Source organism: Meriones unguiculatus, chromosome 17 (assembly GCF_030254825.1).
Source record: "Meriones unguiculatus strain TT.TT164.6M chromosome 17, Bangor_MerUng_6.1, whole genome shotgun sequence".
NCBI lineage: Eukaryota > Metazoa > Chordata > Mammalia > Rodentia > Muridae > Meriones > Meriones unguiculatus.
This window is the reverse complement of record NC_083364.1, coordinates 47,169,157-47,192,941: the sequence shown is the minus strand read 5'-3', so window position 1 is coordinate 47,192,941 and position 23,785 is coordinate 47,169,157. Positions and strand designations below refer to the sequence as shown.

Sequence of the window (23,785 nt, the reverse complement as noted above, 5' to 3'; positions counted from 1 at the left end):
CTTGCCTAGAATGCAAAAAAGTCTGTGTTCAACCCCTAGCACCTCATAAAGAGCTGCAATGGGCCCAAAATCCCAGCAATAGGAAGCCAGCGGATCAGAAGTTTAAGGTCATCTCAGGTAGGGATTTCAAGGCCAGGCTGGACAATGTGAAGCTTTCTCAAAAAAGAAAACAAAATAAAATCTCCAGACTGAACAAAAGAAGTCAGAAGTCTAATTTAGCTTGTACCTTCTCCCCAGGGATGTCCTGTAAAATTATAAACAGCTTCACAAGGGAGATGGCTCAGCAGTTAAGAGCACTAGTTGCTCTTGCAGAGGACCTAGGTTGCCAGTGTCCACATGGTCGCTCACAACTGTCTGTAACTAGAGTTCCAGGGGCAGTTAGTATCCTCTTCTGATCTCCATGGCCATCAGGCAGGCAGGTGGTACAGGACACATATACAAGCAAAACACTCATACACATAAAATAAAGAAACATTGTCCAGACTTTTGAAAAACAGTTTCATGGACCTAACAAAATATTACACCAGCAAAAAAAAAAAAAAAAAAAAAAATTAAAAATAGAATGAAAAAATTATACTAAAACATCTTGAGAATGCCCACTACTCCTTCATAGAAATCCTGGATCCGAGTCACTGAAGTAGGAATTTAATTGGGATCCAGATTCCTAAGTATAAATTTTCTGGGAATTACAAGACTTGAGAAGGCCTATATGTGGTTAAGCATATTTTAGGCACTGTCCCTCAATTTTTGCTATGCCTTGAAATCACACGGGGCACTTTTAAGAATCTCGCCAAGCAGCTCAGGGCCTCAGAAAGGAAATTCATGCATCAGTATTGTTTAAATTGTCTGCGGTTCTTCTGTATAGCCAAATCCCCTGTGGTTTTTCTGTATAGCCAAGCTGGTGATATAAACAAAATCCTTATTCCATTGGTACTCATTAAAGAATGAGAACAAAGTCTGTTTGAGGTCTGAACCCCACTGTTTGTAATCTACAGACATGGAAAACTTGTCGGAAGCTGTAGCTGGCTGAGGCGGGTTAGTTTCTTGAAGGAGGAGGGGATGGGTAAGGAAAACTGAGTTCTTTCTCAGTGACTGCTGGGTGGGGTACTCGGAAGAGAGAACATCTCTTTCTAGGAAACGGAATACGTGTGTGTGTGTGTGTGTGTGTGTGGAGAGAGAGAGAGAACAATCTCCCATTAATCTAGGAAATGGGCTAAAGGCAGGTCCCAATGGTAGCATCCTTTCATAATCCTTTTATTATAATAACAAAAGACTCATACTCTATTGAATTCCATTCCAAGGTTACCCAGTAGACAGGATACTGTTACCTAAAACACAGACGGCACCATGATAGGAAGTGTGTGTTTGCCGTGTAATAGTGGCAGGTCATGACCCACCTAATGAGGAGGAAAGGAGGTCTTATTTTAACCACTGGCAGGACAGCCCTGTGAGCCCTTTCTGTTCTGTGTGACTTTGGGTAGACTGAAAGGATTGAGAGATGTCACATTTCCTCTTCTTTCACTTGTTTTCGTAGGTGGTACACATCACTGGCAACCAGGACATCTGTTACTACAACTTCCTCTGTGCTCACCCCTTGGGTGTCCTGAGGTAAACCCAGCCCTCTGGCTCCTCATGAAATCTTAGAGATTCTAAGTTTTTTAAAATCCCTACCTGTGGGAGGCACATGCCGGTGAACATGAGTTGGTGGCCAGCTTTCATTCAGACTGTTAGATGACCTGAGGAGGTAGGCGTTCTTAGTGTCACACCATTTTTAGATAAAATGGATTTGCTGAGTTCTGGTCCCTTAGTTCTTAGTGATGTCAGAATTTGTCCACAAGCCTGGCCGTTCTAAAGCCGCCAGAACTGGGTGAAAGAAGGTGTCTTCCTGAGAGATAGGAGCATGTCTTCTCTCTACAGAGCGGAACCAGCCTGCTTTCCTGAAAATTAAGGATATGTATCTGTGCATACCCTGAAATCCACAGTTGGAGAGCTGAATAGTTACATTGTGGGTTTTCCTATGAGAATCACAGGTGGACCAAAAAAAGCTTGTTTGTCTCTGGACCAGCTCTTTCTCAGGAATTACACACTGCCAGGACCATGAGGACAAGAGTTGTTTAGACAGGTGTTAGGGATGCTAAGCAGAAATCTCTGAGAAGACAGAGTTACTTTAAGCCAAGTGAGCATCTTCAAGGAGTTAGATTAAAGAGGATTCTGGTGTTTGTCCAACCCTGAGGTCCTAGGACAAGGTTAGTAGAGAAACACACCAAATGCCGAGTTTGCCCACTCAGTGTTGCGTTCATGTTTTGAGTCCCCGCGATGGCTTTCACACTCACCATTTCTCACTCGTCCCTATAGCGCCTTCAATAACATTCTCAGCAACCTGGGACACATTCTCCTGGGCCTCCTCTTCTTGCTGATAGTGTTGCGCCGGGACATTCTCCACCGAAGAGCCCTGCAAGCTAAAGACATCTTCGCGATGGTAAGGAGAGCGTGGGTCAGATCAAACTCTCGAGCTGCAAAGGACCATGATTCCAAGTATACCTACCAAGGGGAAGGATGTCTGGATTGATGATGTGCTGATAAAACTGTGTGGAGAGCCACTTGAGGCCACCATACAGGCTTCCAGCTTCGGAGTATGTCTCCAGTTAGTGTCTTTCTAGTAACAACCCTTTCTCCTTTCTTTCAGGAGTATGGGATTCCCAAACACTTCGGTCTCTTCTATGCTATGGGGATCGCACTAATGACGGAAGGCGTGCTCAGTGCCTGTTACCATGTCTGCCCTAATTACTCCAACTTCCAGTTCGGTAACTAGAATGTTTCCTGATGACGTAGATTTGGGTTACAGGAGTCTTCTCCTGGAGCCCTTCCAAAACATCAAATTCATACTTGCAAGAAACAAAGGACATCTAGGGTGAGCTGAAAGGGTCTGAGTGTGCCTTGTTGCTGAGCTAGGCTTCTGCATGTCACATCTTTTGTTGTTGCTCTTCACTCTGACCACCGTTTAGTCTAGAAAACACTCCACTCGGAATGCTAATGCCCGGTGAGATACAGTGTCAGGGGTCAATCTAAGTATCACTGCCCTTCAGACTTCCCCCTATGAAACTTACTTAGCTGAGCAGGTAGCCTGCTCTGGGGTGAAAGTAATGGGAGACTCAGTTTAAAGTGTTACTAAGTGATAAGGCCATCCCACAGTCTGACAGCTCACTGTCTGGAAGGCAGGGGGAGGGATGGCTTTGTGGCTGGCTTACCTGATGGCTCCGACTCTATCTCTCCAAGTGACCTTTTATATGTCCCTAACCTGTGTGCTGGTTTTCTTCGGAGGGTAACTTCTCTCATGCTGGAAAAAGGTATCCATAGCAGATCTTAGCTTCAGGTTTCCTTCTCCAGGTTCAGAGCAGGTTCTAGCTGGCCTATAGAAACCTTTACTTACGGAAGGCAACATCTCCATAAGGAATCTCAGGATAACGCTCCCTCATGCCTCAGTAGCTCACACAGTCCTCAGTGATTCCTCAGTCATTCCCTGGTGCTAGTTCGCTCAGGTCTAGGTTGCTGCATCCACCAGCAAAGGAAACTGTATCAACTTTGGACCAATCAGACTCATCCCCTCCAAGAGCAGGGTTAGCCAAGAGGCTGGAAGGGTGCACAGTCATGAATTGAAAAGATGGCAGATACCAAGTTAGTATTAAAATGTTGTTCAGAATGAAGGAGAGTAGTGTCCTCTGCCTGTATAATTAGCTCACCAGGGAAACCGAAACAAGAGGATCTCTAGTTTAGACTACCTATAGTGAGACCCATCTAAAATAGACACAACAACAAAAATAAGATAAAAATGAGAAAAACAAGAACTGTGCATTGCTGTCTACGCTCGAAGATAATGATTTGTTTCGGTTGGTTTGACTTGGTTTGGTTTTTCAGGACAGGGTTTCACTGTGTAGCCCCAGCTGTCTTGGATCTAAGTGCAGACCAGGCTGACCTCGAACTTAGAGATCTGCTGATCTGCTGGCCTCTGCGCCCTCCTCCCCCCACCAACCCACCGAGTGCTGGGATTAAAAGTATGCAGTACCATCATCACGCACCACAGTTTATCGCACTAAACTGCCTGGCTTGTGCAGCCTCTGTTTTCTGTTTTAGCAAATTTCTCCCCAGAGTGTTCCCACCTGAGCTAGCTTCGTGAGTGCTTATTTCCACCGCATCGACATTAGCGTTTGCCACTGTCAGGCATTTAAATATTTTGCTGAAGTGTTGAGTAGCATGAGCATCTCATTGTTGTTTTGCTTCCTGTCTCCCATCACTGTAGGGCGGCTGAGCTGCACTTAATGGGTAGCTGTTTCCTATCAGTAGGCTATCATGCTATGCATAGAGATAGAGTGGCGAATGTGGCTACCTTTCAGAGCACTGAGAACAGCTTTCACCTGACACTCATCTCATCGTCTCTCTGCCTAAACTATCACCATAAAAACGAAATTTTTTTTTGGTCACCATTGTTTTATAAAGTTTAGAATTCACATACCCTTGCAAGTGAGGTAGCTGTTTACTTAACCCATTAGATGTATCCACCAAAATACCTTGGTGGATGAAGACGGGCTAGAAATAGAGGCTACGGACTCTTCCTAGCGCAGTCAGTGGTCCTCAACCTTCCTAATGCTGCCACTCTCTAATACAGTTCCTCATGTTGCGGTGACCCCCAACCATAGGATTATCTTTGTTGCTACTTCATAGCTATAAATTGGCCACTCTTATGAATCGTACCGTAAATATTTGTATTTTCTCATGGTCTTCGGGGGTCACCACACATAGGCTGAGAACCACTGTCCCTGAGGCTGTGCCTAGTGGGGTTGCTATGTCAGACTTCTACAGATCAGCAAATAGTCAGAAGCCAGAGCAAGGCTGAGCTTGTCATTGCCAGCCACCCACTGAACTTCTTGCCTTGGATCCTCAGACACTTCCTTCATGTACATGATTGCCGGCCTCTGCATGCTGAAGCTCTACCAGACCCGCCACCCGGACATCAATGCCAGCGCCTACTCTGCCTATGCCTCCTTTGCTGTTGTCATCACACTCACGGTCCTCGGAGTGGTGGGTCTGCCTCCATGACTTCAGTCCGGCTTTGAAAAGTGTCCCCTGGGGGCACAGGGGTGGGGAGGGAGCTTTGGTTGTTTGTGTCTTTTTGTCAGGCCTTGGGAGCATGGGTTTGGGGCTGTTCCAGGCTCTCTGGCTTGATTTCTTAGCTGACGTTTTCTAAGCATGTAAATAATCACCTATAAAACTGGCTGAGGGTGGTTTTTATATTAAAATGAATCACAAGTCATGCCAAAACTGGAATAGATACATCTACGATGATTGGAGAAGCCAACCTGAAAGAGCAACCATTTCTAGATGGGCAGTAGTTGCCGGCTGCCTTCAATTATTTGAGGTGCATTCTCTCCCCAGAGCTAGACTGACTGCCCCTCCATTGTTGACGGTCCCATATCTTCTTCCTCCTGTTTTCATTTGGCTAGGTAGTCGTTATTTTTCCTGTCCACTGTACAGAAAGAACCCCTCTGAGTTTTGAGGTTAAAAACAAAATGCACACAGGGCTAGGTGGCTTTTAAAAACATACTTATTTGACGGTTTTATACCTGTATATAATGTATCTCAAACACATCCACCGGAATTTCCTCCTTCCACCCCCTCAAGCCTCAAGCCACTCCCAACCCCCAACACATTCTCCTCCATACTAGCTAGAGGTAGCATGATGAGACTGTGAAGGGAGAGGTGGATCTTTCTTCATTTTTCTGTTTTTACAGCCTGCTGAGTCTACCTAGTGCTGTGTGCATGAGAATGGTCATAAGGCCACCCACCCTGAGAATGAACAATCTATCAATAGCCACACACCACCTCCAAAAACGCCATGCCCAGCAGCGATCAACTTCCAATAGCTCCTAGGCTATGTCATGTCTAGTAGACAGGCTTCCCAGCATGCTCACCATCCTCCAGCTCTTACATCCTTGCCACCTCTCATTTCCATGTTGTTCCATGAGCCTAAAGGGTGGCTGATATAATGTCCCATTTAGATTGAATACTTGAGGTTTTCAGCGTTTGACCATTTGTGAGTCTCTGCATCAGCTGTAGCCTACTGCAAATAAGAAGTGTTTCTGGCCCTGGTTGAGAAGGGCACTCATTCGTGGGTACATGTATAAATATTTGGAAGGTGATTTGACAACATGTTCTTCAGTAACAGCTAGTTTTTGTTCTGTTTTCTACCATAAGCCTCAAGAAGAGGCAATGATCCTACAGAGTTCTCTGGGGGAAACCCCAGATCTTACTGAACCCCATCTTTATCTCTAGGTGTTTGGAAAAAATGATGTGTGGTTCTGGGTCATCTTCTCTGCAATCCATGTTCTTGCTTCTCTGGCCCTCAGTACCCAAATCTACTACATGGGTCGTTTCAAGATAGGTGAGTAAACCCGTGCACTAACTCCGCCAGGGGAGCTGGTACAGGGTCGTCACTCAGCCGCAGTGACAGTGCTACCTGTCATCATGAACACGGGCTCCAAACTCCCTGCTGTGTTTGGTTGTCTCTAAGAATGCCTTCCTCCTTACAGGATCTCAGTAAGCCACTATTTCTGTTTTCAGCTGAGACACGTATCTTCCCACACCTTCATAGCTGAGGCACACCTCTGCCTGCTAGTTGCAGTTTGCAAACTACCAGAAGTTCAAAGGGAATTAAGTGAATTCGGGCATTATGTCAGGCACGATGACACATGACTTTATTAATCCCAGCATTTGGGAAGGCAGAATCAGGCAGATGTTTGTGAAATCAGTGTCGTCTACATAACAAGTCCCAGGGCAGCCAGGACTACATAGAGAGACAGTGTCTTAAAAGGGGTGTGGGGATACATAGAAGAGCAGTGTGCTCAGTATACCATAAGCCTTACCCAGAGGACTCTTCTCCCATCTGCAACATTCAAAAAGGGGCATTTCTCTAACGCTAAATATTATTCTATTTAGAATGTCAAGAATGAATCATACACTATTTCCAGATACAGGGTCTGCAACTTTTGAGACCAGCTTTCTTTATTGAACTGCTTCTGACAGTGGTAGACTGAGTGCTGTGTGGAAACTAGCTTGTCATCCACTGTCAATCAGCCGTCACACTGGAGGAGGTCCAAGATATTTTAGAGTATTTTAAAAATGATTTTAACATACTGAAAGTCCTGCTTAAAAACTTACTTGTAGTTTTTAAGAGAAATCATTACCTGTAAACATTGACCTGCCCTAATATTGACAGAACCCAGGGAAAAATGCAAATAAAAACCCACAAATAAAATGTGTGAAAATTTCAAGTTATGAAGCAGACTAAAAGATACTAGAAATAAAAGAAAGAATAAAAAAGGGATATATGGGGAATGAAGAAAGAGACAGAGGGAAGAAGAGAAGGGGAGAGAGAGGGACAGGGGGAGAGGGGTGAGCTAGGAGTAGAATTTAGTGGTAAAGCATGTCCTTAGAATGTACAGAAGCTTGGATTTGATCCCTGGTGAGAGAAAGACAGACAGACAGAGAGAGAGAGAGAGAGAGAGAGAGAGAGAGAGAGAGAGAGAGAGAGGAAAAGTAAGTAGACCTTCATTATAGCCTAGCAGAATTACGTTAAAATTTAGAATTCTTGGTCCCTCAGAAGCACACTGTAGAGCATCTCTGCTCCTCCCACCTCTGGCCCCCGGCTGTGCCCCAGGAGATCTCAGAGAGACATAAGTACATTCAATATGCGGTGCTCACTCTCATGCCACCCAGTAGGAATGGCTTGCTCATTCTTTGTCCCCGGAAGTGTGCACCAATGAAATTCTCTAACCTCAGGAAGAAAAATGGGGAGAAGGCTCTGCTGGCTCTAAGTGCAGGTCCAAAACTATTTTGGGGAGGAAATTTGGAGGTCCAGGAATCTATAATGTGATTTAGAAATGGAAGGTCCCTTTACTGTATAGATGCCACACTCAAGGGGCAACAAAGGACCTCGAAGCTAAGGGTCCCGTCTTGCTCAAGGTGACCCAGTGTAAACAAGTGTCTCAAAGGCTAGAAGATCAAATACAGCGTAGTCTCAGTCTGGGCCTGATGGTTTGTGCCTGTTATCTCAGCACTTGAAAGGTCAAAGAAGAAGAATGGGGAGTTCAAGGCCAGCTCGGCTACATAGTGAGGTCCTATTTAAGTGTGCACACTCACACACACATACACACACACACAGATACATCCATATCTTTGTTACTTAGCTTTCCCCTTGGATATAATAAATGTAGCCTTCCTTAGGTAGTGTACTTCTGAAGGACATTTGATAAGGTGTTTTCATCATACCCTGTATTTCAGATCCAAATCTGGAAGATTATAAAAACTGTCAAAAGGAAACTAACTCAGCCTTGTTCTGCTTTCTCCCAAATTTACAAACACAGAAGTAATTGGTGGAAACGATCCGTGCCATGGTCCCATAATGCCAATGGCAGAGACGTACAAACAGGAACATAACGCAGACTCTTTTACACATACCAAAGACATCTTATACAAAAGGGATTCCTTACATGAGGGTCATGCAGTAGTGGCTGAGGGTCCCAACAGGAAAGAGTTGTTACATACAAAGACTGATGAGGATTTATTCACAGGGTGATGATTCACAAGGCATACATGGTGAGAGGTGATGAAGGCGTCTCTGGGCAACCCACGAATAAAAGCAGTGAAGCCCTCACTGTGCTTAATTCTAGAAGGGCAGGGATGAAGTGTTTACTAACATGAGTCACGGAGAGGAAGTCCCTCCGAAAGAAACTCTGGTTGATAGACAGTTCCGGTCTGATGCAATCTCAGAGGGAGGTCCCCAAAAATGGAGCAGGAGGGGTGTGTGACAAGTGGGCAGGGCTCCTGGAAGGCGGCGTTTAGTTTTAAGTTCTGTCCCCAGGGAACTGTCCCCAGGTGGTTATAGATTTAGCAGAGTCCAAACCAGCTGTTAGAAATAAAAGATGACAGTTCTGTCGAAAAGTGGACGGGAGGCGGGGGTCGGGGCTCAAGCAAACATCACTTTTACAAAGGCAAAGTAAAGCCATCATTTAAAGAGAAACAAGATAGAGTGAGCAATGACTTACCTGTCTGGCTTCCTTCTTACAGATCTTTTCTCTCTGTCTTATTTCTTCTCTGCTTCCCACTGACTCAGATGTATCTGACACAGGTAATGTCCTGGTGCCCTTTGTAGGGGGTCTAAACTGTTTCTAGAACTTGCCTGGATGTCTGCCTGGCTCCCTGCCAGCTCTGTCCCCTTCCTTCCAGTTCTAGGTCAGGCAGGCAGCTCAGCAGGAGGATCCAGAGAAAGGTTGGAAGCTAGTCTTCATGGCAACCTATGCTTGGATGCATCGCTTCTGGGCTAGCACATAGTCAGGCTCCTTCTTCCTTGTTAAGTTCATCCCGAGGCTAGCCTTGGGGGGCAGGAGAGCTCTCAGGGAAGCTGAAGGTCCACAGTCCTGGCTCTGGGTCCACTCAGTCTTGCTTTTGATGTCAAGGCATGAATAGCTCACAGGAAGACAGCTCTCCTCTGACCTTGACTCTCACATGGATGATGTCCCGTTTCAGACATGGCTTATTCAGGGGTTACATTAAAAAACCCCTTTCCTGTCTTTCTCGCCCCATCTTAACTTACATTTCGAAGTAATTCTGAATGTTGTTTCTCTGCTGCTACTCTTCCTAAACATTCTTAGCACAGCCCGGGACCTCTCGGTCCAGAACTTAATAACTCACAGCTGCACTGAAAAGCGTAGATTGGAATCGCTATAAGCTAGGATCCCCACCCCCAACCCCTGCTATAAAGAACAAGTGTTTTAAGGTGGATTTGAGGGGTGACGTGTAAACAATGGAATCTTAGCTGGGTGAGGGAGAAGGGAGGCGGCTGCCTGCTATTCTTTGACAGCCCTTTTCAGGATGACACATGAGCACCGTACACCCTCAAGACAACATCGTTTTCCAGATCAGTGGCTCTCAACTTTCCTAATCCTTTGACCCTTTAATACAGTACCTCATGTTGTGGTGACCCCAACCCTAAAATTATTTCCATTGCTACTTCATAACTGTAATTTTTCTACTGTTATGGATCGTAGTGTAAATACCTGTGTTTTCTGATAGTCTTAAGAGACACCAGGAAAGGGTCATTCGACCCCTGCCAAAGAGGCTGCGACCCACAGATTGAGAGCCGCTGTTCTAGATCATACACCCATTGCTCGTCTGTTAGGTGCAAAGCATTCTGATAGCTTTTAATGGCGTACAGATGACAGCCTCCTGGCCCCCAATCTCCAGTCATTTCCCAGGATATGTATTTTCTCTGTGTGTTTTCGTCCCATGTCAACACAGATCTGGGAATCTTCCGGCGGGCCGCTATGGTGCTCTACACGGACTGTATCCAGCAGTGCAGCAGACCTCTGTATATGGTACGTGCGGGCTCCTGTGTTCCTTGGCCATCCCCCAGGAAACGGAGGAGCAGTGGGAGGGCCAGGCTTGGGGCAGTGACTCAAACCTCCAGAAATCCAAAGGACCAGATGGCCTGAGGTGGCTGCCTTCCAGTCAGTGGGGAAACATTCATGCTGCTTTCTCTTCTAAAAAGGCAAGCTACAGCGGTCCCATTTTTACAAATGAAATATTAGCTAGTGTATGAAGACGATAAAGGAAATATATATAAATACACACACACACAACAAACTTTTGAAACGGTATATACGTTTCTCCTTTTTGAGAACTTTGCCAACAAGCCCTGCATCTATATTACTCTACTCTTCCTCTCCCTTCCCCATTCATGGCCTCCTCAATTATTATTGTTACACATACATGTACAGTATATACAGACATACACGCGTATATGCAACCTACCGAACCTATTTAGAGTTGCCTGTGTACATGTGTGCACTTGGGATTTGAAAACCTACATCGGGGCTCCTCCCTGGAGGAGACAGATTCTCCTTCTCCCAGGAGCTACTGATCCCCCGTAGCTCCTCATCCAAAGGTGGGACCACGTGGAATTTATCCCATTCATGTTGGCATGTCAATTGGAACATACCAAACTTTTAAATACTAATAATTACTGTGGGGAGAATCAAGGCAGAATCAAAATGTCTTTATAAATGATCAAAATGGCTCCCTCGTGAAAATGAAATTTCAGGACAGCACGTGTGAACTGGCAGGGATCTGAGCAGATTGTTCCTTTGGTCACTGTCATTGCTGTATTAGGTTGCTTACTGTTGCTGTGACAGAACACTTAGACCCAAAGCAGCTTGTGGAGGGAAGGGTTCATTTGGCTTCGAGTCCCCATCACTGTCAGTCACTCAGTGAAGTCAAGGCAGGACCTCAAGGCAGGAACTGAAACAGAGACTGGAGGGGTGCCGCTCACCGGCTTGCTCAGCCTGTCTTCTTATACAACCCAGGACCACCTGCCCAGGGGTGGCATCACCCACAATGTGCTGTGTCTTCCCACATAAACCATTAATTACAGAAAGAGTTGCATTTATGTTGAGGGTCCCTCTTCCCAGGTGACCCAAGCCTATGACAGAAAACAAACAAACAAACAAACGAAAACCTACCCAGCACATCTGGGAACTTTCACCTTCTTCATTATCACCTCTGTGTGTTTTCGTAACAGGAACAGTGTTAAACTGTGGTTATATTGTTTGACGGTTGGAATGTTCCTTTGAAATTCTCCCCTCTAGTCCTCATATTATTAATTTCTTTACCAAGTCTAAGAGAGTGGGGTTCCAGGCCTGCCTTGGTTTCCTGGCCATTGACCTTGGGAGGTAACCAATTGTAAGACCACTTACATCCTCTGAACCCTCAAGCCTTGGTGTTTATATGGCTCTGTGCTCAGATCTGGTGCTGTAATTCTGCCCTGGAGCACAAGTGTTCAGTAAGAGCCCAATTAATAGTCTTTGACCAGAAGGGGTTCTACATCAAGAAATATGGAGATCTCAGCCTTAAGAGCTTATACAGGAAAAATTTCGAGACTTGAAGCTAGGGGTTTTCTTTAGGTGAGAACTAACTTATAAAGCCCATCAGGACCTATGAGCATTTGGGGAGTTGTGCATGTCTGGGCTATGGGCCAGGTAGGCCAATTACTGTCTACCGTGTAGAACAATTTTAGCTTGACAGCAAAACTGAGCAGAAGGTACAGGATTCTCCACACAGTCAGGGCTCCTACACACTCGATGTCTATACTCTCATCAGGCTGCTGAATGAAGCAGGGTCAGCACTACCCATCAGTCCGTGGCTCACACACGTGGCTGTCCCCTGCCTTGTCCTGTTATACCCAGTTCGCGAGCCCCCAAAAGATCTCCAGGAATCGACTCCGTTGCAAAACACATGAGGGTCTTTTTATTGTAAATTACAAGCTGCAGCCTGGGCCTACACAGCCCCACCGCCGAAGCGCCCGTCCCTAGATTAGTTGGGTGATTTATAGATTCTGGTCCCTCCCAGCATGCCCAAGGCAGGGGCGATTCCTGCCTGGCAAGCATCTATTGGTCAAGATGCTACATTTTGAATCGATTGGCTATAGGAAGGTTCCCAGACCATTAATGACTAGGTGTCCCTCCCTAGGGGGAGGGTCCAGTTTCCTAGCAACTGTATCTCTAGTGGGTGGGGAAAGAATGCAGTGAGGTGGCTCTTCCCCTCAGGGCATTACTAAATTTCTTTACAGTACTTACTTTAGGTCTTAATAATAGCTGCTAATTTATCTTTTGGTCTCTCAGTCCCTTGTTTGGGTTTGGATGAACATTTAACAGCAGTTCTCACAGCGTAAATAGCACCACTCAGAACAACCTGGCTAGCCTAACTCTCCTTTGTGCTCTGCCGGTTCACCTCTCCTTCCTCTGGCCACTGCCAACCTCTGATCTGCCTCTAAGAAGGTTGACCTATTAGTTCGCCTTTTTCAGTGTGTCACATGACTAGACTCCAGTCACGTGACACCTTCTCAGACTTACCTCTTTTACTTAGTAACGTTTACATTTCCCCCATATTGTTTCCATAAGATGACAGCTCATTTCTTTTTAGTTCTGAATACTACGCAGGGTCTAATAGTGCTGCCTTTTATTACCCGTGAACCCACTGAAGTCTGTCTCCTTACCTCCAGGTTCCGATAATTATAAATAAAGCTGATACGCAACTTGATGAGCTGGGGTGGATGGGAAAGGAAGCTCCCTTTTTCTGAGGAACAGGCAAGCAGGGGGTGGGTAGGGAGGGTGGAAGGGTGATACTGGGAGAGGAGGAGGTTTTGTTTGGATGTATGGTTTCACCTTATTTGGGTGCCTACTATGAAGAGAAATTGCTAGACCATGTAGTAAATAGGCATTTAGTCTTGTGTGAGAACCAAAATCAAACACCAAATTATCCTCCAAATTGTCAGAGCACATTACAAATACACATTGTTTCAGTGAACAAAATGTTCTGGCAGCTACATATCCTCAGCAGCATTTGGCATCAGTGTTTTAGATTTTTCCCTAGTTCAGTAAGTGAATAAACTTTTTTTGTTGTTTTTAGACAAGGTTCTTTCCTGGCCTGGTATTTGCTATGTAGACAAAGCTGGGCTCGAACTCAGAGATTCACTTGTCTCTGCCTCATAAGTGGTGGGATTAAAAAACTTAAAGGAAAAAAAATACTTTTTTAAAAAATCGGAAAAGATCACTTAGGAAAGCAGAGGTTGGTGAGATAGGACATAAGTGAGCATACAACTATAATTAAGTGCCCCCAGAAATTTTTGTTTGTTTTGTTTTTCAAGTCAGGGTTTCTCTCTGTAGCCTTGTCTGTCCTGGACACAAACTGTAGACCAGGCTGGCCTTGAACTCACAGCTATCCACTTGCCTCTGCCTCCCTTAGTGCTGGGATTATAGGCGTGTACCGCCCCGCCCAACTACTCCCAGAAATTTTAAGTAGTATCAAAGGAGCCAAACACTTTGGGAAATAAACCTCACTCAGAGTAACCTCGGCCATATGGAAGGTCCTCTGCCCCCGTTCCTTAACTTCAGGGTTAAGATTGTGGGTTAGGAGTGAAAATTAATTCCTACGTTTAGTCCTGACTGTGCAGTCAAGGCCATGGGGGAACAATGAAATACTAACCGTTTTGAGTAATTGAGTACCTGTCCCCAGCCTCCAGCTCTTCAGCTCTGCCTACCCCTGTGGCGACAGCCACGCCCTGCTCTGCTGAGCACACTCTATTACACGGAGCTGTGGAGCTGCCTAGTCAGGTCTTGCTTTTCAGCCTGGCAGAGGATTAGTGCGAACCACAGAAAACACCTTTCAACAAGGTCACTGTTTCCTCACAGGTGATGAGCCTCGGCCCTAATACTGTCTTTTCCTTTTTCTAGGACAGAATGGTGTTGCTCATTGTGGGAAATCTGGTTAACTGGTCCATGTAAGTGGAATTATGAGAAATGATGTTTTGTTAGTATCTGTAATGTGCAGTTTAGCATTCTTTGACGGTTATTTCACAAGGAATCTGGAATTAAAGAGACAGTGATATAAAAAAAAAAAAAAGGTATCCTTCTTCCTGGAAACAAACAAACGAACCAACCAAAAAAAAAAAAACAAAAACCAATAACAAAAGCACTAGGAGGCTGGAGAGATGGCTCAGTTGGGAAAGGCACATTCTGGTAAGGCTGACAACTTGAGTTCAAGCCCCAGAACCCACATGGTGGAAAACAAGAACCAACTCCGCTAGTTGTCCTCACACACACACACACACACACACACACACCGTGATATGCTCATATACACAAATAAATAAAATATTTCCATTAAATAAAAGCACTGGGAAGCTTTTGTATGCTGGTGTGGGCATCCTCTAAAACACTGATAGAATTTGTTCAACAAGACAAATATCTATGTGGACAAGTTGGTTGGATGGATGGATGGATGATGACTGAGAGAAAGAAAGGAATAAAGACAGGAAGGAAGGGATTATGCCCATGAGTGCAAAACTGCAACGTAATTTAAAATTATCTTATAGAATTTTACATAGTAATATTGAGGAGACAGTTTTTATAAAGTACATCTTCCTTTAGGATATGTGTGTGTGTGAGAGAGAGATTTAGAGAGAGAGGTTTTGCTATTTCTTGCTCGCTTTTTTAAAATTTATTTTTATTTGCTTTACATCCTGGCTGTAGCCCCATCCCTCCTCCTCTCCCAGTATTACCCTTCCACCCTCCCTACCCACCCCCTGCTTGCCTGTTCCTCAGAAAAAGGGAGCTTCCTTTCCCATCCACCCCAGCTCATCAAGTCAAATCAGGACTGCGCATGTCCTCTTCCCCTGTGGCCTAGCAAGGCAGTCCTGCCAGGGGGAAGTGATCAAAAAGCTAGCAAGTGAATCCATGTCCAATGCAGTCCCCACTCCCCTTACTAGAGAACCCACATGAGCCCTGAGCTGCCCATCAGCTACATCTTGGTAGGGGGCCTAGGTCCAGTTCATTCATGGCCCTTGGTTGGTACTTCAGTCCCAGCAAGCCCCTCTGGGCCCTCTCCCTCTCTCTCTCTCTCTCTCTCTCTCTCTCTCTCTGGCATGTCATTCTCCTATAATTTATCCCCTTTCATCCTCTTGTCCTTGTTTCCCCAAATGAGCATAAGCCAGAGCCACAGCAGATTCATACTCTCTGCTAGTTGAAATTATCTTATGCGACCCATTCACACTTCCAACATGTGGCGTGCGTCGTTGATGTCACAAAAACAAGTAACCTAGCTATTTTTATTTGTGGCTCTCAGCTAATATGCCTCTCCAGCTCTGACATTTGATAGAAAAAGAACGATTCCCCATTCCTGATACACAGAAAGACACATTCCTTCCACCCACTAGACAAAGTGGACGGCCTTTCTTTTCTCACATAGCTATGTAAGAGGCCAGGTCCAGTGAGGAAGTGTGAGGCCCGATGACCCATAACTCTGCGTTTCCCTGGCAGAGGGGCTGTCTCTCTCTCAGTTATTCCACATGGACATAGAGTGATTGAACATGAATGTGATTTTTAAAAGAATCAATCTCAGTCTCCTGTAGCCCAGGCTGGCCTTTTGCCACCTCCTGACTGCTGGAATGATCGACGTGTGCTACCATGTCTTGCTGGCCTCCATTCTTTTGTTTCTTTGGCCTTATGGATAAAACCCAGAGCCTCCAGCATGCTAAGCAAGTTCTGGAAAGTTCTCTATATAAATGCTCAGTACTGTACAGGAACTATTAGCATATGGGCATTGTGAAGTTGAAATGCAGCCAGTGTGTCTGAGAAACTGGCTTTTCAATTTTTATTTAGTTTTAATTAATTTAAATTTAAATAGTCAAGACTGACTACCACATGGGTTATCATAGGCTAGCCCAATATTGCAATCTAATATATTTTCTAAAAAAGAAAAAAATTTAATAAAACAAAACTAAGCAAGCACTGATACAACACTACAAATGTAAACCAGTGAATCAAAGTGAAGAGGAAGAAAGCAAATGTATGGATACACACTATAACTCAGCTACTTGGAATACTAAGGCAGGAGGATCCCAAATTCAGGGCCAGCCTGCATATCTAATCAAGATTCTTTCTCAGAATAAAACATAAATGGTTCAAAAGAAGACAGAATGGAGACAACAAAGATCCTGACAAAACACTATGTCAAAATATGTTTCATTACATTAAAATTTTTATTATGTGGTGATTACATATACATATATATACATTTAGTGTGATATCTCAATACACATGTTCTGCATACATGATCAACTTTTAGCCATCCCTCCATTTCCCAACATCATCACTATTCTTCATTCAGGTTTGATTTTCACTTCACTGATAGCTCTGTGTGTACATGGTGTGTGCATGTGTGTGCATGTGTGTGTAGAGGTACATACACCAGGGAGTTCCTCATAGAGATCAAAGGCTGATGGTGGATGTGTTTCTCTATTGTTCCACTTACTTTTCAGGAGAAGGCCTCACACTGAAGATGGGGCTTAGTGTTTCAGCTAGACAGCCTGACCAATGAGGTGCCAGGATCCACCTGTCTCTGTTCTGGGGTTCCTGGGGTGCTCTGCCATGCCTAGGGCTCAGAACTCAGTTCCCCGTGCTCCTGTAGCAAAGGCTTTACCCTCTGAGACATCCTCCCGATCCCTCATCTGCAGTTTTAGACAGTATTACTTGCTTTCTGTGTTACTCTTTTTTCAAGTCTTTGGAAAGGGTTTCTTTCCGCTTACAGTTGTGGTCCAACATGAAGGGAGGTCACAACAGGAACTAAAGGCAGGACTGAAGGCAGGCACTTGGAGGCAGGAACTGAAGCAGCTATGTGGAGGAGCACTGCTTTTACTGGCTCGCTCCATCTGCTTTCTTCCACACCCAGGACCATCTGCCACAGGACCAGGGCACCGCCCACAGTGGTCTGGGCCTCCCGCATCAATGACAGATGAAGAAAATGCCCTTCGGAGTTGCCTAAAGGCCATCCTGATGGATGCATTTTCTCACTTGAGGTTCTTCTTCTCCGATGAACCTGTGTCGTGTCAAGATGCAAAAATATATATTAACACAGAATTAGTGAATCCAGAATTGCTGATAACCATTTTCCCTCAATTTGTCAACTGTCTCTTCACTCTGTGAACTGTTTGCTGTGCAGAAGCTTTTTAGTTTGAAAAAAAAAAAATCCCACTTGTCAGTTTTTACTTTTTGTTCCTCAGGGATGGTATAGTTGTTTTGTGTTGTGCTGGGGTTTTTTTGGTTGGTTGGTTTTTTTGTTTCTGTTTTAGAGACAGGGTCTTGCTCTCTGTTCCTGGTTTGTCTTGTCCTCACTGTGTAGCCCAGGAGAGCCTCACACTCATGGTAATGCTCCCACTATCAGCTTCCAAACAACTGAGACTACAGGTGTGCACCACCCAGCACACTGTAGGTTTTTAAAGCATATTTATTGAAAACAAAGGCTACAAATATGGAAATGAAGAAGAACTCTAGCAGGGTGTGATAGCACAGGCCTCTCATACCAGAGGCAGAGGCCACTCTGGTCTACAGAGCTGGTTCCAGGACAGCCAGGGGAAACAACCTTAAAGCTATCACTCAGACAGAGTAAACACCAGTGCCAACTTAAGTGTGGGCAGCTACCATAAGCTGGTAAGGAAGCCTGCCAAGCTAGCTACTGGGGTAATCCTGCTTGCAGTGGTCTAGTCTGACGAGCTAACAATCTTAAATGAAAACAAATGCAGTATGTCTCAAATGTTTACCTGCTCACAAATGCAGTGCTGTTCATAATCATGACCAAACTAAAAGGATTCTGGGAAAGCCATTTCACCCAGAAAGGAAAGATGGCTCTTCACAGTGCACTCACTTACAAGAACTTCATGAAGTCACTGGAAATGAATGTCCTGGCAAAGACGTAATACATTAAAAGTGGTAACATTCAAGTTGTGTAACTGTCACTCACCGTCTAGAGAGATTTCAATTAGCAGAGGACAACATGCCCATGGTGGTCTCAAAATACGATATGGCCTAGTGACATGGGGCCATCCTGGCTTGTGTAAGTACAGTCCAGATGCTCACACAACGCCAAACTCGCGTCCTGTGCGTTTCTCAGAACGTATCCCTGTCATCAAACAGTGCGTGCCCGGATTTTAAAGAGGGTTTGTAAACAGTGAATTCCCCAGCAGGAGTTGATGATACACTCATGCTGTCCTTTTTTTCCTGCTGCCAACACTCTCTCCTGCATCTGCAGCGCCTTCTTAGGCTTGATCTACCGGCCGAGAGACTTTGCGTCCTACATGCTGGGCATCTTCATCTGCAATCTGCTGCTCTACCTGGCTTTCTACATCATCATGAAGGTGAGTACAAGGGGGGAGCTGGCTGCACCCGGGGGGAGGGGAGGGCTGCCGTCAACTGAGGCTCCACCCTCACTGGCTTTGCACCTCTCCACAGGTTCGCAGCTCTGAGAAGATTCTCCTGCTACCTCGCTTCTGCAGCTTGGCCACTGCATTGTTGTGGGCCGCAGCCCTGTACTTTTTCTTCCAGAACCTCAGCAGCTGGGAGGTGAGAAGCAAGTTTTGTTGGTTGGTTGGTTGGTTGGTTTTCCAGCAGCTCTAGCCCCATCGTGCCGTTTTGGGCCTTCCTCCTTCTCCTGCTTTTGCTGCTTCTTATGTTTTCCCCCTTTATCTAAACGCACAGCTTTTTCCAGAAGAGAGGAGGCTTAACAGCCACGCTTAGGTGACCTGTGGTCAGCATTAGTGGGGTAATAATACGGCATGCATTTGAAAAGCCTTTACATAGGCAAACATGCTCTCTACTGGTCGCTTTTGGTCTGTTCTCAGAAAATGTTTAAAGTTTGATGGATACATTGTCGCCATCTTTCTCATCACAGCCCACATCCACCAGTAAGTGCAGGAGGATGGTGGGGCACTGTCTCCATCTTGTGGACAGGAGAGCTGAGACCTCAGAAACCAGTGCTGTGGCTTTCTCCATGAAGCGTTCAGTGTAATGGTTCCTAGGTCACCCGTGGACCTTATGGCGCAGGTTCCTTATGTCCCTGCACCAGCATGTCTTCTAGTTACTGAACAGTTTTCCGCTGGGTGACACAGCACACGTTATCAGTCCATTCGTCTCTTGATGGACATTTGGGTTGCCTCCGTTCTGGCGTTATTACCAACAGCGTTGCTATCAGCTCCTGTGTACACGATTCCCGGAAGCTGACTTTCTGAGCACTTAGGATATCTGTGGCTTCCTCAAAATCAAACCCTGAGCTAGTTGAGCCGTGGGACCCTTGCCTACATCTGCCTCACCTTCCTCTAGGGAACCCCAGCCGAATCCCGGGAGAAGAACAGAGAATGTATCCTGTTCAACTTCTTCGATGACCACGACATCTGGCACTTCCTGTCTGCCATTGCCCTGTTTTTCTCATTCCTGGTGAGTGGCTGTATCTTCTTGCTGCCTTCCTCCCTTCTGCCCCTTCTCACACCTCTCTCTCTCCTTCTCTAGTTCCTCTCTGCAGTTCTTCATCGTGATTTGATGTGCTCACCATCTCCCTGCGTTTTATTCTTCACTGTCACTTCTGTGAGATCATAACTTCTGCTTTCCTCTACTTTTCAATGTGTGTACACACAGAATGACAGAACGAAGACGTGCCATGCCCTGGGACAGAATTAGTTATTGGACTCAACTGTTCAGAAATCCCTCAGGAACCACATAGGAAATTCACCAACTGTCATTTGTGGGCTTACTCCTTCTCACGATACTCTTTTCCTTCACTTCTTCATTGTGTATGTTGTAAAGAGTCAGTTCCTAGAGAATCTCAGAGAAACCACCTACTGAGCAAGTTCCAAATCTTGGACCCCTGTGGATTGCCCGTGCCCCTTCCCAGAATCCATGAGTAGTTATGCTTACCTATGATGGTCATCTTTAACCTTTAGTCTTTTTAATTTTTTAAAACTTCCTAATTAAACGGCTGTGGTGCCTGAACACTGGCTGGGGTGATAACCGTGGGCTGTCACAGCCGTTGGCTTCGAGTCCTCTGATGCCAACCATGTAGTCACAAGAGTGGAGCAGGGCTTCCCCCTAGTGGCCACTGTGGAAAGTTCAACCAAGCTCTGTGGTCCTTGGACTTTTGTAGCCTGGAGACAAAAAAGTGGAGCTAGCTAGTGGTTCTGTGTGGGGCGGGAATTGAAGTGCAGCAGGAGTGGTCCCTTTCTTCTGTCTTTCTTTTTTATTTTAATTTTTATTCTTTACATACGTTGCATTCCTCCCAGTTCATTTGTACCCCCGCCTCCTCTCCCCTAGATCCACTCATCCATTTCCCAGAAAGAAAGACAGAAAGACAAACAGGAGGAAAGGAAGGAGGGAGAGAAGGAAGGAAGGAAGGAAGGAAGGAAGGAAGGAAGGAAGGAAGGAAGGAAGGAAGGAAGGAAGGAAGGAAGGAAGGAAGGAAGGAAGGAAGGAAGGAAGGAAAAAGAGCAGGCCTCACAGGGATATCATCTCAGTATGTAATAGTAAATTACAGTAAGACTAGGCACAAACCTTCACACATAATAAGGCTGGACAAAGTGACCCAGTAGAAGGAAAGGGGTCCCAAGCACAGGCAAAAGAGTCAGAGACATTCCCCACTCCCACTATTAGGGGTCCCGTAAGAACACCAAGCTACACAACCATAATGTATATGCAGACGAGCTAGCGCAGAACCATACAGATTGTCACTTCAGTCTGTGCCTTCTTCCTGTTAAAGATCCTTTCATGCATGTTAGCTCCAGGACAGAGCGTGGGTGTCTCTGGCATCAAGGGTAGCACATGAGAAATTGGTAAATGAGCTATAGTGTAATAACAGTCAAAAGCAAGGCATTGCGGATCAAAAATATGAGAACTGGTGACGGGCGAGGCTGCTTTCAGTCTGTGGGAGTCAGTGAGGGAAGGGAAAGCATTGACTTGGTGTGGCCAGGACTGGTGTTCCCTTCCCATCTCCAACCCTTCTCGCTTCAGGTGTTGTTGACGCTGGATGACGACCTAGATGTGGTTCGCAGAGACCGGATCCCCGTCTTCTGAGCCTCCCGAGTCTCGGGGGGAAGAGGGAAAGACCCACCTTGGTGCTGCTTCGTGGACACTATGGTGACTGCAGCAGCGTGCCCACTGCCAGACACTCTACTTGCCTCAGTGGAGCCAACGGAGTCTGCGTTCACCCAGGAGAGCTTGGGGTGAGCTAAACCTCAAGAAGGATGGCAGAGGGGAAGCCCTGACGTGCACAGAGACAAAGCCGGGAGGCTCAAGCACCTCTGTTTGCAACTCTTAAGACACAAGCTGCAGGAGGCCGGCTTCATGGCCTGACCTCTCCCAGCTTCACTGAGGTTGGCCGGAGGAACCAGCCACTCCGTACCTCCCACCTAAAACCTCTGGTGTGGCAGCGCCCACACCTCTGAGACACCTGCCGCTAGAGAAGGCCAAAGCACCATCTCGTTCTCCCCCAGGTCCTCAGAGGACGCGATTCCGATTCCTCAGAATACGGTGCAGAAGTGGGATCGAGTCCCCACCCAACCGGGACAGACATTCTGGCAACTCAAGCTAAGCCACCTCCTCAGAAGGAATACCGAACAATCCTGCAGGTTCCTGGCACCACTGGAAATGCCCGGGATGAGATTTTGACATGCATGCTTCTGAATAGATCCCCATTGCTGGGCCCAAGGCCCCGGTGGTCACCTACTTCTTAGTGTCTTCATCTCACCATTGGATGTTGACTTGGCACTCTGATACCACCTTCTTGGAGAGTCCCTCTTTCTCCGTAGACTTCTAACAGCTCCAAGATGGACAGGAAAGGGAGAGAACTCTACCTACTGCAGGAGAAGTGGCAGACATCAGGCCGGCAGCCTCCACCTTAAGGACTCCGGATCCTGGAGCAAATTCAACAAAGCAACGGTGATGGGACCCAGGCGCACAGCACATTCTTTGCCTGTACAGCCTTTTCGAGGAAAGAAGTGTTCCCAGCAGCATTACCCTGAGGGTCCTCCACAGCTGAGCCCCTCACCTGTCAGTTACGTAGATCAGTGTTCCGGACTCCCTGCCTGAAGCTCTCAGCAGGGACTTGGGATGGACATGTGCCCCACACACCCTGAGTTGCAGAAACCATAGATAATCCACTTACCTCTTATTGCATCTCACTTTCACTCTCCCCCGGTAAGTTGTAAAAAAGCTCAGTGCTCTAGTTTTTTTCTCTCACACCACCTAGAAAACCCTGTGCGAAGCCCCATTTTGACCAGGCTTCCTGGTTGTGTGGGGTATGATGTTATCAGAAAATAGACATACAAGTGCGCACACATACCTATTTGCTTGTGAAACTGAAGTCAGTCCTCACCCGTGCTTTTTTGAACAATTATTAAGAAGATGGATCAGGCATTCCTCTTTTGAAAATATATTTTTCTTTCTCTCAAATATCTGTGTATTGTTCAAATATGTGCTTTAGGAGTTTGAAGAGCAAGCTTTTCCTGGTTTTAAAAATGTAAAGATAATTTCCATGAATAATTTTGTACGGTCTTCCTTTCTAAAATGGTCTCGTGTTCACAGTCCATTTGTTATTCTTCATTATTTCCAAACTTGTGGGCTTCTGTTGGTCATAGGCAGACTGTCAATTAGATGGTTGTCCTACTCAAACATCTTTAAAAAAAATTTTTTTTTTTTCTAAACAAGCAAGTCATTGTGGCTCATGCCCTTAATCCCAGCATAGGCAAAGGCAGCTGGGTCTGAGTTCAAGGCCAATCTGGTCTACAAAGTGAGTTCCAGGTCGGTGAGGGCTGCACAGTGAGGCTGGTTGAACTGATTGTTTGAGAGAAATCCTCCTGGTTTCCTATCGTAAGTGAACCAGCAAGGAAAAATTTGTACAACAAAGTTCATCCAAACAGCCCTGAGGCCTGCGTGAGTAAGCATAAAGGGACACTTATCTGTTTGGGAAACTTGTTTGGGATGAGGAGTCAATAAAAACAGGAAAATAGAAAGGGCCCTATGGGACGGGGAGGAGGGAGAACGAATGTGCCATTCTGTTCTTGTGCTCTGTTATGTCTTACACTGTAAGATCACATGGCCCGGTCATTTCTGCTCTTTGCAGCAAGACTAAAAACAAACAAACAAACAAACAAAACCCCACAGCAAACCTGCCTTTAAAAATAGAACTTCCAAGACACGTGTTGCTAGCTCTTTCTACAGCCCAGATCTTGTGGTTGGAGGTTAGTCTGCTTCATCTGGGACTTTAGGATGAGTTCCAGGGTAGAGGAGGGCCGCAGATGGAGCCTTGGGAATACCTCAGGGATCAAAAACAATGCCTGTGCCAACTCTCTGCCATGTCCCTG

General features: G+C 45.8%; 1 protein-coding gene across 2 annotated transcripts in view; it reads left to right on the top strand.

Moving 5' to 3' along the window:
• The window catches only part of Sidt1 (SID1 transmembrane family member 1), an 84,906-nt gene extending 61,942 nt beyond the window's left edge, over positions 1–22,964 (top strand). The window contains exons 15-26 of one of the 2 annotated variants that reach the window (XM_060370462.1): positions 1,535–1,608; positions 2,356–2,479; positions 2,687–2,804; positions 4,940–5,076; positions 6,328–6,436; positions 9,167–9,181; positions 10,351–10,427; positions 14,340–14,386; positions 18,691–18,796; positions 18,891–19,001; positions 19,758–19,871; positions 21,435–22,964. In XM_060370462.1, coding sequence (XP_060226445.1) covers positions 1,535–1,608; positions 2,356–2,479; positions 2,687–2,804; positions 4,940–5,076; positions 6,328–6,436; positions 9,167–9,181; positions 10,351–10,427; positions 14,340–14,386; positions 18,691–18,796; positions 18,891–19,001; positions 19,758–19,871; positions 21,435–21,497 — 1,095 coding nt within the window. In that variant the 3' untranslated portion in view covers positions 21,498–22,964. The remainder of the gene's footprint in view (positions 1–1,534; positions 1,609–2,355; positions 2,480–2,686; positions 2,805–4,939; positions 5,077–6,327; positions 6,437–9,166; positions 9,182–10,350; positions 10,428–14,339; positions 14,387–18,690; positions 18,797–18,890; positions 19,002–19,757; positions 19,872–21,434) is intronic. The other variant, XM_060370463.1, reaches the window with a different exon arrangement.
• Positions 22,965–23,785: the final 821 nt, after the last annotated feature.